Below are 15,722 nucleotides of genomic sequence, written 5' to 3' on the forward strand. Positions count from 1 at the left end.
TCTGATACTAGTTGTGGAAGGGAGAGTGTGAGAGCACACACACACACAAGCAGGATTTGCAAAACAAGGAGTGTGGGGATAAAAGGTATGTGTGTACCTCCCCTAGCACACAATGAAGCTTTTATATAAAGGGATAAGGTTACAACACTAAGTACGGTGTACTTAGTGTACTTAACTGTACTTGGGTGGCCATAGAGCCTTTACCCCAACATTACACACAGCTTTCCATGCATCATCATAAATCCCTCCTTGAGTGTATAATGATCATGCTGATTGCCCTCCTTAAGCTGATCATATATACGTGCAAAAGCATCATCTGTACCATACTGCTCTTTCATGGTATCAAGCTCATTGTGATAAGAAATAGTAACTGCAGATACCTGTGGTTTCTTGGACATAGCTTCCGTACGTGGCCTTCTGGAAAGTGCATCAGCCACTACATTTTTCTTTCCAGCCACATGCACAATCTGAAAATGAAAAATGGAAAGGAAGGTTGCCCATCTCATGTGCTTCTATGACAACTTTCTGTAAGTTAGAAAGTATCGCAGCGATTGATGATCAGTTTGCACATAAAAATCAGCACGCAAAGGATAGTGCTTCCACACAGTGAGAGCATGAATTACAGCTACCAACTCTTGCTCATATACATTCATGTTGTGTTCAGCATCTCGGAGTAGCTTGCTCTCATATGCAACCACTCTGCCTTCCTACATAAGAACTCCACCAACACTATTGCCGCTTGCATCACATTAAAGAACAAAAGGCTTTCGCAAGTCTGGCAAAATGATGACAGGATTAGAGCATAGCTTTTCTTTCAGCTCATTAAATGGTGCAATTTCTTTCTTTCCCTAACGGAAAGGCATTGCCTTCTTTTGCAAAGCATGTAAGGGTGAAGCTATCTCAGCAAAATAGCGAATGAAGCGCCTGTAGTATGAACACAAGTCAAGAAAACTACGGACTTCATGTAGGTTCTTTAATGGAGGCCAATTCTTGATTGCCTCTATCTTGGCAAGGTCCATCCTCACTCCATCTCGTGAGATGATGTGTCCCAAGAAATGTATCTCTGGCATGAAGAACTCACTCTTCTTTGTGTTGACCAGCAAGTTGTGTTTCGTGAGTTCTGCAATTACAACTGCCAAGCGTCGCCTATGCTCCTCTTCATCTTTCGAGTGCACAATAATGTCATTAAAGAATGTACCCACAAACTTCCTATGCTCTCTGAAAATGCGATCCATCATACGATTTAAGGGAGCAGGAGCATTAGTCAAACCAAATGGCATGACAAGAAACTCATAAAGCCCAAAAGTGGTCCTGAAGGCAGTCTTATGTACATCTTTGGGCCTGATTCGTATCTGATGGTAACCACTCTTCAAGTCAATGCGACTGAAGATGGCTGATCCCTCTAATCGATCCAAGATGTCATCAATGCGTGGAATAGGAAATCGATTCTTGATTGAGATCTTATTCAAAGTCCTATAATCAATACACATTCTCCAAGATCCATCCTTCTCCTGCACAAGTAGAACGGGAGAACAATATGGAGAAGAGCTTGGCTGAATCAGCCCCTTCTGTAACAATTCATTCACCTAACACATGATCTCCTTCTGCTGTGCCGCACTCACCTTGTATGGTGGTCGGTTAGGTGGAGAAGTGCTAGGAATGATATCAATGGTATGATCTTCTAGCCTCTCAGGAGGTAACTCCTCTGGGAGTTAATTTGAAAAATAATCTTGAAACTGAAATACACACTCAGTTTGCTCTTTTTCGAGCTTGAAAAAGTTAGAGTTATCCTCAACTGGTTCTTTTTCTTTGACAAAAATCAAATACGATGAAAGATGCTTTTTTCATTACAGAAGAAATCGCCGAAGCGGATACAACTGGGACTAATTCTCCCTTTGAGTTTACATCTATGACTTGGGTTTTACCCCTATAAGTCAAGGTAAGCTTCTTATCATGTCTATCTATGATAGCATGCACATGGTACATCCAAGGCATCCCCAACAAAACATCACACTCAGGTAAAGGCATCACATAGAAATCCTCATATTCCACATATCCCTGAATGTGAATCCGTAGCTTCCCTATCATAGGAGTGACAGGGGTACTTAGCTCGAGACTAGCCATGTTGGCCTCACAAAGAGAACCAATCTCCTCTGGTTGAAGACCCAACTGAGCTGCAAGTTCAGGAGTAATGAAATTTGCTTTGCTGATGTGCACATATTTGTCTTCTTCTCATCATGCTCACCCCCAATGATGTCAGGTATGTGGCCAGCACTCGGCTTGGGTTTCTTGCCTCTGGGGTCCTCTCTATTGCCTTGATTAGAGTCAGCCCGAGTTACTGCAGGTTCTTTCCTCTTCTTGCTAGGACAATATGCTGCCCTATGACCTATCTCTGTGTAGAGAAAACACCTCCCTTCAGCAAACATCTTATTTCTCTCTTCAGGAGTGAGAGAAGAGGGCTGCTGTTTTCTCCTTTGTCCCGCCACAAACTTTGATTTAAGAGGGACTTTTCCAGCTTGCTGTGGTTTCTTTGGCTCCTCCTTGAAGTTGCTTTTGAAACCTAAGACTCTGCCCTGCATGAGTAAGCTGTGTTGGCATTCTCTATCAACTGTGACATGCTAGAAATGTGTGTCTTGGTGCAATAGTCCCTCAACTCTTTGGGAAGACCACAACAATACTTTTCAGCTTGCTCTGAAATGGGGACTGTTTTGTAAGAGCTCACAAGTAGAAGCGCATCCCAAAACTTCTTGTTGTAATCTTCTAGATTCCTGCATTCCCTAGCATTCAAGTTATGCCACTGAGTCATGACATCCACTTCAATAGTGGTGAGCCATGCAGCTGAGAATGCCTTTTTCAATTCAACTCATGTAGCAGGTGTTTAGCCTTGAAGGAGAAGGTTACGCCACCATGGCATGGCATTACCCCTTAAGGAATGTGGCTGCCTTACTGAATTTCGAGGACTCTTTGAAGTATCCTCCAGCAAAAGCCAAGTCAAATTGCTGCAAGAAAGTAAGAGCCTTCATCCTATCTACATGACCATTGAAGGTCTCAAACTTCACTGCTGCCTCCCCTTCCTTGTAATCCTTCATCTTGAGCCTGGGCTCTAACTGATCATAGCCAGGGGGCTGCAAATAAAGAGGCTGCTGTCTTTGGGGTCCTTTTGGGACTTGAAGAACACCCCCCACAGCTGGGTTTGGAGGCACAGGTGGTACTGGCTGAGTGTGTGACATCATGGGACTGCCTCCCTGCAGTCCAGGCTGTATCCCCACATTAGCATACAAAGAATTTGGGGGCTGGCTGTGAGGTCATGGCCTGAAAAATGAATCCTCCTCCAAAGTGTGTAGGCTGAACCACATACTGTGGTTGGGCTTGCTGCCCTTGCTGCACATTCTAAGCATTGCTACCATGCTCATTCCCATTTGGTAATTGTCTCCGTGGCACTACAAGTGGCTGTACCACTGGTGTCGGTGGCTTTGGTAGTGGCTGTCCCACATGCATCTGTGGACCCTGAATGGGTTGTGCCTCTGCCCTCAGCATCAAAGCTGGATTATGCATAATTTCCTCTGAGTGAGTTGACTCAAAACTTGCAACACCGAAGCCATTTGTGTTTGCATTACTACCATAGCATTTGGCTGTACACTTGGGACAACACCCAATGCAACTGTACCCACAGGATTTTGCACTTGTGGAGCTGGCTGCCCCAATGCATCAACTTGAACATTCTGCCCTTCATGGGCTGCATCGTGCACTCTTATTCCGGGGTGTGCTCCCCTTATCTGTGGCTTTGGCTCCAGACTCTGAGTCTGCATCATAACCAAGCCTTATATGCTCCATATCGAAGTGCGGCTTTATTACAGCCATTGCAAATCCTCAATAATAAATGGGAAAGTATTTCCATGGACTTTATTATGGGTTTGCCCAGAACGCGCAAGGGTCATGACACCATTTGGGTCATAGTTGACCGTCTGACAAAGATGGCTAGATTCTTACCTAGTAGATTGACCATATCAGCTATTCAGTTGGCTCACGAGTTTGTGGATCAATTATTTAAATTATATGGTTTGCCTTCAGACATAGTTAGTGACTTGGACTCAAGTTTACATGTATCTTTTGGACACCTGTTTTTGAGAAGTTGGAAACTACTCTAAGTATGAGTTTCTCAAATCATGCACAATCTAATGGCAATACAGAAACGGTCAACTAGTTGGTTGAAGATATGCTTCGTGCATATGTTTCTGAGAGACTTTCTTCATGGGAAGACTATCTCCCGATGATAGAATTTGCTTATAACAGTGCAAAGCATTGAAGTACGGGTTACAATCCTTTTATGCTTATGTACGGGTTTCAACCTAAGTCATCAGTTATGGTTGGATTCAAGGGAATAAACAATGATGTTGCAAGGACATTCTTGCAAGACATGCAAGAAATGTTGCAGTTCGCCAAGGAGTCTATTAGAACTGCCCAGGATCGGAATAGATTTTATGCTAATAGACATCGTTCACCCAGAGAGCACTTTGATGGAATGATGGTATATTTACGTATTCCCAAGGAATCCAAGAGTTTTAAGTACTGGTATGGTTCCGATATTATCCCCCAGATAATGTGGTCCATTCAAGATTATTAAAAGAATTGGCCCAGTTGCATATAAACTAGAATTGCCTCTTGATGTTAAAGTGCATCCAATTTTTCATGTCAGTAGACTGAAAGAGTTACTGGGTGCTGATGATCAGCTTGTTTCTCCTCAAGAAATAATAGAAGTTACTGATTTGACTTTTATTCCACACGAACCTAAGAGTATTCTTGAATTTCGTGAAAGACAAATCAGGAATAGAACTATCACGGAATGCAAGATCAAGTCGAAGCATCATGTTGGAGGAACATAAGAGACATAAAGGATGAATAGAAGGCAGAATACTGAAGACAAGTTAGAGAGCAGTGGGATGCCATATACTTATATGATATCTCCTTCCCAGCTTGAAGAATTTCCTGTTGAAGCTCTTGGAGCTTGTTGATATGCTCCACATGGAGGAAGGCTTTGCGGAATCCAACACCGTCATCTGAACTTCTAGAGAAACCCTCTTCATGGGAGCGGTCCGAGTTATGCAAGGATGCCAGGTGCTCCCATATGCTTTTGGCTACCATCATATGCTTCAGATGATTCATAATTTGAGGAATACATTTCAGAAAAATGAAAGTTACGTACCCTTGCATCACTCTGTCCTAGACCTGAGCCAAATTCTCGGCCTCCTTCTGATCAAGGATCCCTAAGACTGCTGCAAGGGGGTCTGGCCTTTTTTATACCCACCAAAATGAAGGCACAAGTCATATGATGTTAAAGTGCATCCAATTTTTCATGTCAGTAGACTGGAAGAGTTACTGGGTGCTGATGATCAGCTTGTTTCTCCTCAAGAAATAATAGAAGTTACTGATTTGACTTTTATTCCACACGAACCTAAGAGTATTCTTGAATTTCGTGAAAGACAAATCAGGAATAGAATTATCACGGAATGCAAGATCAAGTCGAAGCATCATGTTGGAGGAACATAAGAGACATAAAGGACGAATAGAAGGCAGAATACTGAAGACAAGTGAGAGAGCAGTGGGATGCCATATACTTATATGATATCTCCTTCCCAGCTTGAAGAATTTCTTGTTGAAGCTCTTGGAGCTTGTTGATATGCTCCACATGGAGGAAGGCTTTGCGGAATCCAACACCGTCATCTGAACTTCTAGAGAAACCCTCTTCATGGGAGCGGTCCGAGTTATGCAAGGATGCCAGGTGCTCCCATATGCTTTTGGCTGTGAGGGAGAGAGAGAGAGAGAGTGGAACCAAAAGGAGACAAAGAGAGGGAGACACAAGAAGTGTGGGTGTGTAAAAAGTGTTGAGCCACACCACAAACTTATAGGTTTTATTAGGATTAGGTATTCACCCTATGACTGACAGTCATAGGTGTCATAACATTTTAAAGGGTGGCAATGTGCCTTTACCCCAACAACCTCCCACCTAAAGGCCAATGTGGCTAAAGGGGAGAAAAGAATAAAAATTACAGCAATATACAGTTACTGTATACAAGACCATAAAATAAGAATGGTCTCATCCTAATCCCATGATGTGGCGACAATGTGCAAACCGCTCTGTAGGCAAGCTCTTAGTGAGTAAATCTGCAGGATTATCATCAGTATGCACCTTCACAAGCTCAAGCTGCTTGTCTTAAAGTACCTCCCTGATGAAATGGTATTTCACATCTATGTGCTTGGTCTTCTGATGAAAGACCGGATTCTTTGCCAACATGATAGCACTCTGACTATCACAATGCAAAACTGGCATATCTCCTATAATGCCCAAATCTCCCACCAGCCGAGTAAGCCATATTGCTTCCTTGCAAGCCTCAGTGGCTGCAACATATTCAGCTTCAGTGGTTGACAGTGCAATGCATTTCTGCAACCGAGACACCACCCATGATATAGCACCTCCTGCAAATGTGAAAATATAACCGGTAGTAGACTTCCGATTATCTGCATTTCCTGCATAGTCTGAATCTGTAAAACCATGCACCAATTATATGGTTTGCATCACCCAAGTCTTTCATGTCAAAAGACTTATGCAGTTGCTTCTTCAAAGCACTAATCTCCTGCTGAGATTTGCTGGCAATCAGCATGTCATCCACATATAGAATGAGCATCAAACTGCCATCCTTTGCCCGTTTGGTGTACAAGCAGTGATCGGTCTCACACCTATGATACCCTTGGGACTGCATGAAGGCATCAAACTTCTTGTACCATTCTCTTGGTGCCTGCTTGAGTCCATACAAGCTCCTTTTGAGCTTACACACAAGCTGCTCTTTCCCTTATACAGCATATCCCTCTGGCTGACTCATGTAGATCTCATCATGGAGATCTCCGTGAAGAAAAGCAGTCTTCACATCCATCTGACATAAATCCATGTCCTCATGAGCAACAAGAGCTAACACTGCCCTCAAAGTAGTCATCTTGACTACAGGGGAAAAGATCTCATCAAAGTCAATGCCCTTCTCCTGCTTAAATCCCTTGGCAACCAATCTGGCCTTATACCTCGGTAAAGCATTTGAATCCACTTTGACTTTGTAAACCCACTTGCTTGGCAAAACCTTTCTGCCTGCAGGTAGCTGCACCAAGTCCCATGTATCATTTTGAAGTAGAGAGTCCATTTCAGATTGCATGGCTTTCTCCCACTTCCTTTTCTATGTTCTTCCCATAGCTTCCTTGAAGCTGGAAGGCTCACCACAATCTGTCAGCATGATAAAATCAGCCACATTATTGGCTCCTGGAACAAACCTGTCAGGAGGCCGTTGTACACGGATGCTCCTCCTAACAAAATGTTCCGGATTAGGCTGCTGTCTAGCCTGTTCGTCATGCATGACGGGTGGCTGTACCACCATATTTGGCTGTTCTACAGCGCCATTTGCTAGCATATCCAGTGGTGCATCATTGGCAAAATTGTCTGCCTGATTTTCAGCCTGTATACCCTCTTGACCAGGGTTATCTACAGCAGCCTGCTGTTGCATATTAATGGGCATTCTTTGCTGTCCAACATCATCATAAACAACCCTCCTGTATTCCACAGGTTGCACGGGTTCTTTGTGTACACTATCCTCTTTAAAGATGACGTCATTGCTGCGTATAATCGTCCGTTTGACGGGATCCCATAACCTGTACCCCATTTCACCTTCATCACCGTAACCCATGAAGATGCATCTGAAAGACTTTGGCTCCAGTTTGGTGCGCAGTTCTTTGCGTATATGAGCAAAGCACTCGCAGCCAAACACACGTAAGTGCTTATATGAAGGTGGCTTGCCAGACCACACCTCCTCTGGCACTTTCAACTCCAAAGCCTTGTTCGGCGACCTGTTAATTAGGTGAACTGCTGTTTGCACGGCTTCTGCCCAAAAGCCATGGGGCAATGCAGCATAAGACAACATACATCGAACTTTCTCCTGAATAGTTCGATTCATCCGCTCACTCACACCATTTTGAGATGCATTATGAGGGGCTGTGAGTTCCTGTTTAATGCCCTTAGCTTCGCAAAACTGTACAAAAGCATGTGACACATACTCACTCCCATTATCGGATCTGAGGCATTTCAGCCTGCATCCTGTCCGATTCTCAACCTGAGCGACAAACTTCTTGAAAGCATCTAAGGCATCGCTCTTATGCTTCAAGAAATAGACCCACACTTTGCGTGTGGCATCATCAATAAAAGTAATGAAATACTTTGCACCCCCTAGTGATAGCTGTGGCATCTCACACAAATCAGTGTGCACTAGATCAAGCGGTGCTCTATTCTGGGGAGTTCTCCTCTTATGAGGAGTCATAGAATGCTTTCCAAAAATGCAATGATCACAAGTAGACAAATCTGAAAATGAAAGAGACGGCAGATAACCCAAACGTGACAGTTCTTGCATTCCTTTAACGGACATGTGTCCCAACCGGCTATGCCACAATGAAACCTTTGGCAGCTCGGTTATGGCAACAACATGATTACCTCCACTAGAAACATAAAGAGGGTACAAGGTATCACTCTTATAACCCTCAGCCACTACAACCTGGCCATCAGTAATCACCCATTTGGAATCCCCAAATGTGGTGTGGTAACCACTGTCATCCAACAAGCCAGTGCTAATCAGATTTTTCTTGATTTGCGGCACATGGCGAACACCATCAAGCATAAATATGCGTCCATCAGGGAATACTATCTGTATACTGCCAATCCCTACAATCTGACATGCATAGTTGTTCCCAAGGTGAACAACTCCATGAGTACCTGTGTAGGAAGTAAACCACTCCCTATGAGGAGTAACATGAAAAGAAGCACCTGAATCCAAGAGCCAGGTGTGCATGTCATGGCCATCAATAACCAATGTATGTGCAATTACAACAGAAGAGCATAAAACATCATGTCTGTCACTGTCACTGTCCTCTGCTGCAACATTCACTACATCCAAGTCATCTGCCTTGGCCTTGCCTTTGCCTTTGCTTCCACTGCCTGCATCCTTTGTCTCAGCCTTCTTGGCTTTCTGATCCCGTATAAACTTGAAGCACTTAGACTTCACATGTCCCTTCTTGCCACAGTAAAAGCATTCAATATCCTTTTTGCCACGGGACTGACTGCGGGATTTGGACTTGCCAGCAGATCTCCCCTTCTGCTGAGTCCTACCTCTTTCCTGTACCTGCAAAGCATTGGAAGACTTGCTGCCCACATTATTCTTCCTCCTCATCTCCTCCATAAGGAGAGAGCTCTCCACATCAGCATACATAAGAGTGACATTTGAATTAGACAGGGTGGTCTTGAAAGTGTCCCAACTCTCAGGGAGGGTACACAACAAGAAAGTAGCCTTGAACTCCTCATCAAGGTTCAATCCCTGTGCAATAAGCTGTGTAAAGATGGCATTGAACTCACTCAAGTGTGAGGTCATAGCTGTACCTTCCTTCATGCGAAGGTCAACAAGCTTCTTCAACCAATAAACCTTACTGGCTGAACTCTTTTGGGCATACAACTCTTCTAGCCTCTGCCATAGGCCATAAGAGGTCTTTTCAGCCTGAACATTGAACACAAGAGAACCAGTGAGAGTAAGCATAATAGCAGCCCTTGCAGACAAATCAAGCTCCTCCCACTCATCATCTGCCATCCCAGATGGCTTGACACCCTTCACCCTTATGGGCTTAGAAATCTTCTTTAGCAGAAGTACATTCAAACACTGTTCTGCCCATAATGCATAATTGTGTGCCCCTTCCAATTTCTTTATGTTCAGTATTGAAGATTCACTTCCCCCTGATGCCATATCAAATAAGGAAAGTGCCTGACTCCGTGTAAGTCAAAAAATGACTAAATAAAATTCTGATTTCTCAGAAAACCTGCTCTATCAAGAGCCAGGAGCACTCACAATAGTGCTGTTTTTACTGTCAAAAAATCTGCAGCAAAACAGAAAATTTTCCCTCCAGTCACTGTACCTTCTGACACACTGTACTGTGCTCAAGTAGGCATAAAACAGTAACTTCAGAATGCTGCAGCTATTCCACAAGTGCTTTATCAGTGCATCATCATCTGACGAAGCACAAAACACTGCTGTCCTGGACACTTCTCCCACCTCAGATGAGGTATTGCACTGATTTTATATGCATAAACCACTTGTCATACACTGTTTTGTCCACTGAAAAAGGCTCCAAACACCTCAGCCTGTCACAAAACCTGCAACAAAGTATGGGACAAATCCCAAACAATCACCCTTCTGCCAAGGGGATAAAAGGCATCTGAAGGTCTCAAACAGTAACTCAAGTGCTCACAAGCAAAATCTGGGCAAAAGCCCCTTGATTTGACACCTGTACCAAGTGAAAAAACACCTCAACACTGAGGTAGCATACAAAATACAGCGCTCTCCTGGCACTTTCACCTGACAATGTAATGCATAAACGGCCCTGTGCACACAGTAACAACACAGATCCCAACGTACAAACACTGAAGAGAAAATCTTTTGAGCACTGTCAACGATGGACAGTTAGGGACCGAGTAAACTCGATGCGCCCTGGCCAAGCGTGGCTCAACTGAGATTTTCAAAGTGTCGTACATAGAATGTGACCTGCAAGAAATGTCACTGAATACACTGCGGAAACAAGACCAATGTGGGCACCTTGGCTCCACACTGCCTCAAGGCATACACTGCATACACTTCCAGGCAAAAGCCCTATGAAATTGTCACCCGAAAACTGAGATTTGCACTCAGCAAAAGCATAAAAGCCCTCTGCAAAATCAAGGCATCTGACCTTCCCGAAACAAAATAACTGTGGCACTAGTCACCTCAAGCACGTGGGACACGAGTGTACTTGCTGTACCTCAAACACACAGTTTTGAGAACTGAAAAAATTCCGGGAATGAAGAGCAGAGTGCTCTCTCTTTTCCTTCTTCCCCCAAAAAAAATGTGCCTGCTGTACCTTCTGTACCTGCGCAGGGTACTCGCTGTACCCTGTACCTGTGAGGGCACGAATCCCCAAAAAAAAATTTCGCCCTATACTTGCTTGTCGAGGCATCCATACGGCCGCATCCGTACGGTACGGCTGCCTGTACGGCGTCCGTACAGCCGGTACGGATGGCCGTACCTGTCGCAGCTGCTGCCTTGCAGCCGGTCGACGGGCTGCAAGCAGCTGGTGCTGCGCGCGCTGGCTGCGCCCGCCGGTGCTGTGCGGTGCGCGTGCTGGTTGCGCCCGCGCAGCTAGCAGCAGCTAGCTGCTGCTGCAGCTATAGCTGCGTGAGCAGCTGCTCCTGCGCGTTGGCTGCTCGCCCTACTCGCGCGCGACCTGCTCCTGCTGCCGCTGCTCGCTACTGCTGCTGCCGCTGCTGAGGGTACGAGGCCCGAGGGGAGAGGGAGGGGTAGAGGGAGGGGTAGACCAGAGTTGAGAGGGAGAGGTAGAGGCTCTGATACCACTTGTGAGGGAAAGAGAGAGAGAGAGTGGAACCAAAAGGAGACAGAGAGAGGGAGACACAAGAAGTGTGGGTGTGTAAAAAGGTGTTGAGCCACACCACAAACTCATAGGTTTTATTAGGATTAGGTATTCACCCTATGACTGTCTTAACACAGTCATAGGTGTCATAACATTTTAAAGGGTGGCAATGTGCCTTTACCCCAACATTGGCTACCATCATATGCTTCAGATGATTCATAATTTGAGGAATACATTTCAGAAAAATGAAAGTTACGTACCCTTGCATTCACTCTGTCCTAGACCTGAGCCAAATTCTCGGCCTCCTTCTGATCAAGGATCCCTAAGACTGCTGCAAGGGGGTCTGGCCTTTTTTATACCCGCCAAAATGACTTTTTTATACCCACCAAAATGAAGGCACAAGTCATATGACTGCAAGATAGACTCCATCATAACACGCCAAACACCGTAGTTATTCCCATCCAGTTGATGATCTAATGGGAAGGTGGGTAATACCGGAGTCTTCACCTTATTCTTCGCTATCTCTGACATGGTAGCCATGTTGAACGGAAGAGGAAGTAGAACGAAAAGAGAAAGTTGGGTGGGAGGATAAGAGAAAGGGGTATGAAGGAAGAAGAGAGGAGAGGGCTTTTGGCAAAAGACAATGAAGAAAGCTTGCAGCAAACACTACCTTCAAGCTCCTGCAGTCTGGCCCTCACAAACACTCTGATACCATGTGAGAAGTGCAGCGGATGTGAACAACCAACGGAGAGCACAAACACTGCAAACTGGAAAGCAAGAGAGAAAGCGAGAAGACTGCACACAAACTCAGGGAAATGCCTCTACTACTAGCAGAAAACCCTGCTGGAACTGATCAGAAACAATGAGGGGGGAGCCCCTATATATAGGGTCCCCCATCTGCCCAAAAAAGTGGATCGGAGGGGGCGGTATGGCCAACCAGGTCCGACCATGGGTCGGGTGTCTTGACCAGGGTTGGGGGCCAGGTTGACCCCCCAACCAAGGCACCACCTAGGAACCAGCAAGGCAGCCTAGTGGCAACCCCAAAACAGGACATGGGGGCGGGCAGAAGCAGCCCTGCACCCCTCTACGTGCCATCGTGGCAGCCTAACACTGGCCTGGGGGCGGGTGAAAACAGCCCTGCTCCCCTCCATACATTTGTATGGCTTCACAGCCTCCAGGGTGACCATGAGACCAACCCCCTCTACCTCTCCTAGGCGGGCAAACCCACAACCAAGGCCCTCACTCTACCTCACATGGGCGGGCAGACCCACAACCAAGGCCCTCTTTCGATGATACAGGAGATGCTACCTCTAACAGTCTTGCCATACATCACGCTTGTAATTCCACCTCCTGTGGCCATGGTAGGAACTTTGAACTTAGGAGAGAATAGAATCAAGGGAAGGAGAGGAGAATAGAAAGAGAGACAGGGAATAAGATGGGAGGGTTTGGGAAGTGAAGCTTAAAGAGAGTCGGCTGTTGCTCAAAAAGGCGAAGGGAGAGAGAGAAGAAGCAAGGATTTTTTGGTGCAAGCTCGTGTGGGAAGGAGGGAGCAAGGATGAAGGAAGAGAGCAAGAGATGAATGTGCCAAAATGGAGAAGCTGGAAAAAACTAGCTGGCTGTCTAAAACAGCCAGCCTGGGCTGCAAAAAGTCCAAACATTCCAATACGTTGCAACAAGGGAATGCGATCTTCACAAAGGAAGGGCACAATGGGGGCAGAGAGGCAAGCGAAGGAGGGGAGACCCTGACAGGTGAAAGCCATACGTCTGAAGAAATTGGGAAAACAGTGCTAATTGACAAGTCAAATACACCTCGACCCCATAGAAGATACACCTGTTTGAATCTGAGCACCTGCCTTCTTGCAGAGGTCCCATCTTTCAGATGCTAGTGTGGTGCTCTGAATCTTTGACTACATATGTATGTTGGTATACACAAACACACACAGAATGTATGTATGTATGTGGGTTCATGTGTGCGCATGCATTTACACTCCATAGTCACTGGAGTTTGTTACTGTCATTTGTCACATGACTGCACTCAACTGCCTTGTCTTCTTGGAAGCAGAATTTTGGTCTTAGTGTCGAGGTCTAACCTCCCACTCTGTGCTGCTCGTTGGCAGCTTCATATGTTTGAAGGTCACCTTAAAAGAGCGGTTTAATGCTTTCCATTGATGTGCACTGTTGACTTCACTGGATTCCATCAGCATTAAAGGACAGATTTTGCAAGTGTAACCCTGCGATGCAAGGCGACTATCCTTCTCAAAGAAAAATAAGTAAGCGTTGGTGCAGCCATATAGCCTTGTATTGTTTTTCATGAGCTGGTGTATTCGAAACGACGAGGTTATTTTTCACTGATGTAAAGCCCAGAACACGGTTTTGAACCCAGCAAAGGTGCTCAGCATCAGGGTCACTTTGATCTCATCAGAATGAAACAGATTTGACTTTCTAACTTCTATCCCTGAATTGATAAAACATGTTGGGCCCAATTTTTATCATTTGTAAAGCCTTGTCCAAGTTTTTGTAGTGACGAGAACCTGAATTTGAGGGGAGACTATACTTTGGTTTATGCTCAGCATGATGATGGGAAACTATAGTACTCTTGTAATGGGTTTGTGCTGTTATACTTGTCATATTTGCTTTGGAGTTGGAAAAATTCAATCCGTCATCTTGTATATTTCATCTCCGTTGCTTTCTCCTTGCCAATTCTTGTTTATTACCTACTCTTAATTGAAGTACAATCTGTTAATACGTTTCTACGCTATTGTTGTACCAGATGAAAAAGTTACGGCAATTGAAGCTGAGCGAAGAGCTGAACTTCAAGCGGCTCAAGCTTCACCTGAGGCTATTGTCCCATTGATTATGTCAAAACCAACAAATCCTGAGCAACACTAGTTATGAATTACTAAGCAGTATTTTTGTTAACTCACCCGTAGGATTTTCTTGCTATCGGCTCAAAGTTTGTATTGGAGGAGACACAAATCACCATTTTTACTACCATACAATGAATACACATCTATTAGTTGCAAAATAAGAAATTTTTATATTTCTTTGTGCCTCATTGTCAATGCTCTTGTGTAAACCATTGCAGACACTGAAATAATTTTGGTAGATGTTCTTATTGAGTAGTTTTTAAGTGTATCTTGCCTGCATGCTTACTGGTAGTAAGCATTTGTGAGCAGGCTGAAATTGATGTTGCATCCACTATCCGCATGTAAACAAAAGGGATAGAAATATATACAAAAGTATGTGTGGGTGTGTGGATTTGTATGTGTGAGAGCATATTTTTATACTATGGTCTACACCCACTATTGGGCACTAATGATGTCAGTGGGGATGTCATAGTAGCTAGTCCCTGCTATGCGTGATGGAGTTTATGGTTTTTAATCTTATGAGTGACTCTCGTGAGATTGAAACTGCACTATGTTGTGTTTTTAGAGGATGAGTTTGGGAATGTTCCTGGATTCATCTAGGTATATATGTTTCAAAAGAGAGTTTGATTGAGTATGCTTATGCTTTCTAAGTTAGGAATGTAATTTCGCCTCTTTGTAGGAAGTGATAGATGAGTGTAAAGGGTCCATTTAGCTTTTTATGTTTTAAATAAGAGAGAGAGAGAGAGAGATAGTTTATTAAAGTCTTCGGAAGACCGATGGGTCTATGAGATTAAAAAACTTGATACAATGAGCTTTGGAAGTGGAGCTACTAAATGAGCATCCACACCAATGCATAATGCAAAAAATGCAAATTGGCAGTATTAAGTCGTAAGTACAACATAGTACAACAGTCATGTCGATAGCATCATCATCATCATCATCATCATCATGAGAATCATCATCATTCTCATCATCAGCAGCAAGACATCAAGATGGATGAGGTAGTGGAGGCATGAGGTCAATAATAGAGCGTTGTTGGTCCCTCAAGGATGCAGTCTTGGTACGTCTCTTAGTCGTAGCTCTGCATCTAACCAAAATAAGGAGGGGAAGTCCCCAAGTATGATCTGTTTGAGCTATCGGGTCACAAGCTCCGAGTCACAGTCATGTCGAGGTCTTGTCTCGTGGGGGTTTGTGATCTGGTTGAAAGAACTCCGTGATAGAGCTCTGAGAGGTATCAGTCGGAGAAGTTTGCTTTTGTCTTCATGCTCAGAGCATTCTCTCGTGGTGTCTAAGCACCTCATAAATGAAACCAACCAAACACTGCTGATCTGGGTAGGAGAGGAGACGGGCCAAATTTTCATAACTATCTCTGAAGAGGCAATA

General features: G+C 44.5%; 1 protein-coding gene across 2 annotated transcripts in view; it reads left to right on the forward strand.

The window, feature by feature from the left end:
* LOC147905882 (DNA mismatch repair protein) overlaps nucleotides 1–14,541 on the forward strand; it is a 56,502-nt gene extending 41,961 nt beyond the window's left edge. The window contains exons 1-2 of one of the 2 annotated variants that reach the window (XR_015541860.1): nucleotides 13,647–13,742; nucleotides 14,243–14,378. Coding sequence is in view for 1 of the 2 variants with exons in the window: in XM_087382246.1 (XP_087238372.1) it covers nucleotides 14,243–14,361 (119 nt within the window). In the remaining variant the exon portion in view is untranslated. Of the gene's footprint in view, nucleotides 1–13,646; nucleotides 13,743–14,242 lie in introns of those variants that run through there. The other variant, XM_087382246.1, reaches the window with a different exon arrangement.
* The last annotated feature ends 1,181 nt before the right edge of the window (nucleotides 14,542–15,722 follow it).

The sequence above is a fragment of the Dipteris shenzhenensis genome, chromosome 1 (assembly GCF_047967505.1).
Source record: "Dipteris shenzhenensis isolate YYH24624 ecotype China chromosome 1, Dip_SZ_1.0, whole genome shotgun sequence".
Classification (NCBI taxonomy): domain Eukaryota; kingdom Viridiplantae; phylum Streptophyta; class Polypodiopsida; order Gleicheniales; family Dipteridaceae; genus Dipteris; species Dipteris shenzhenensis.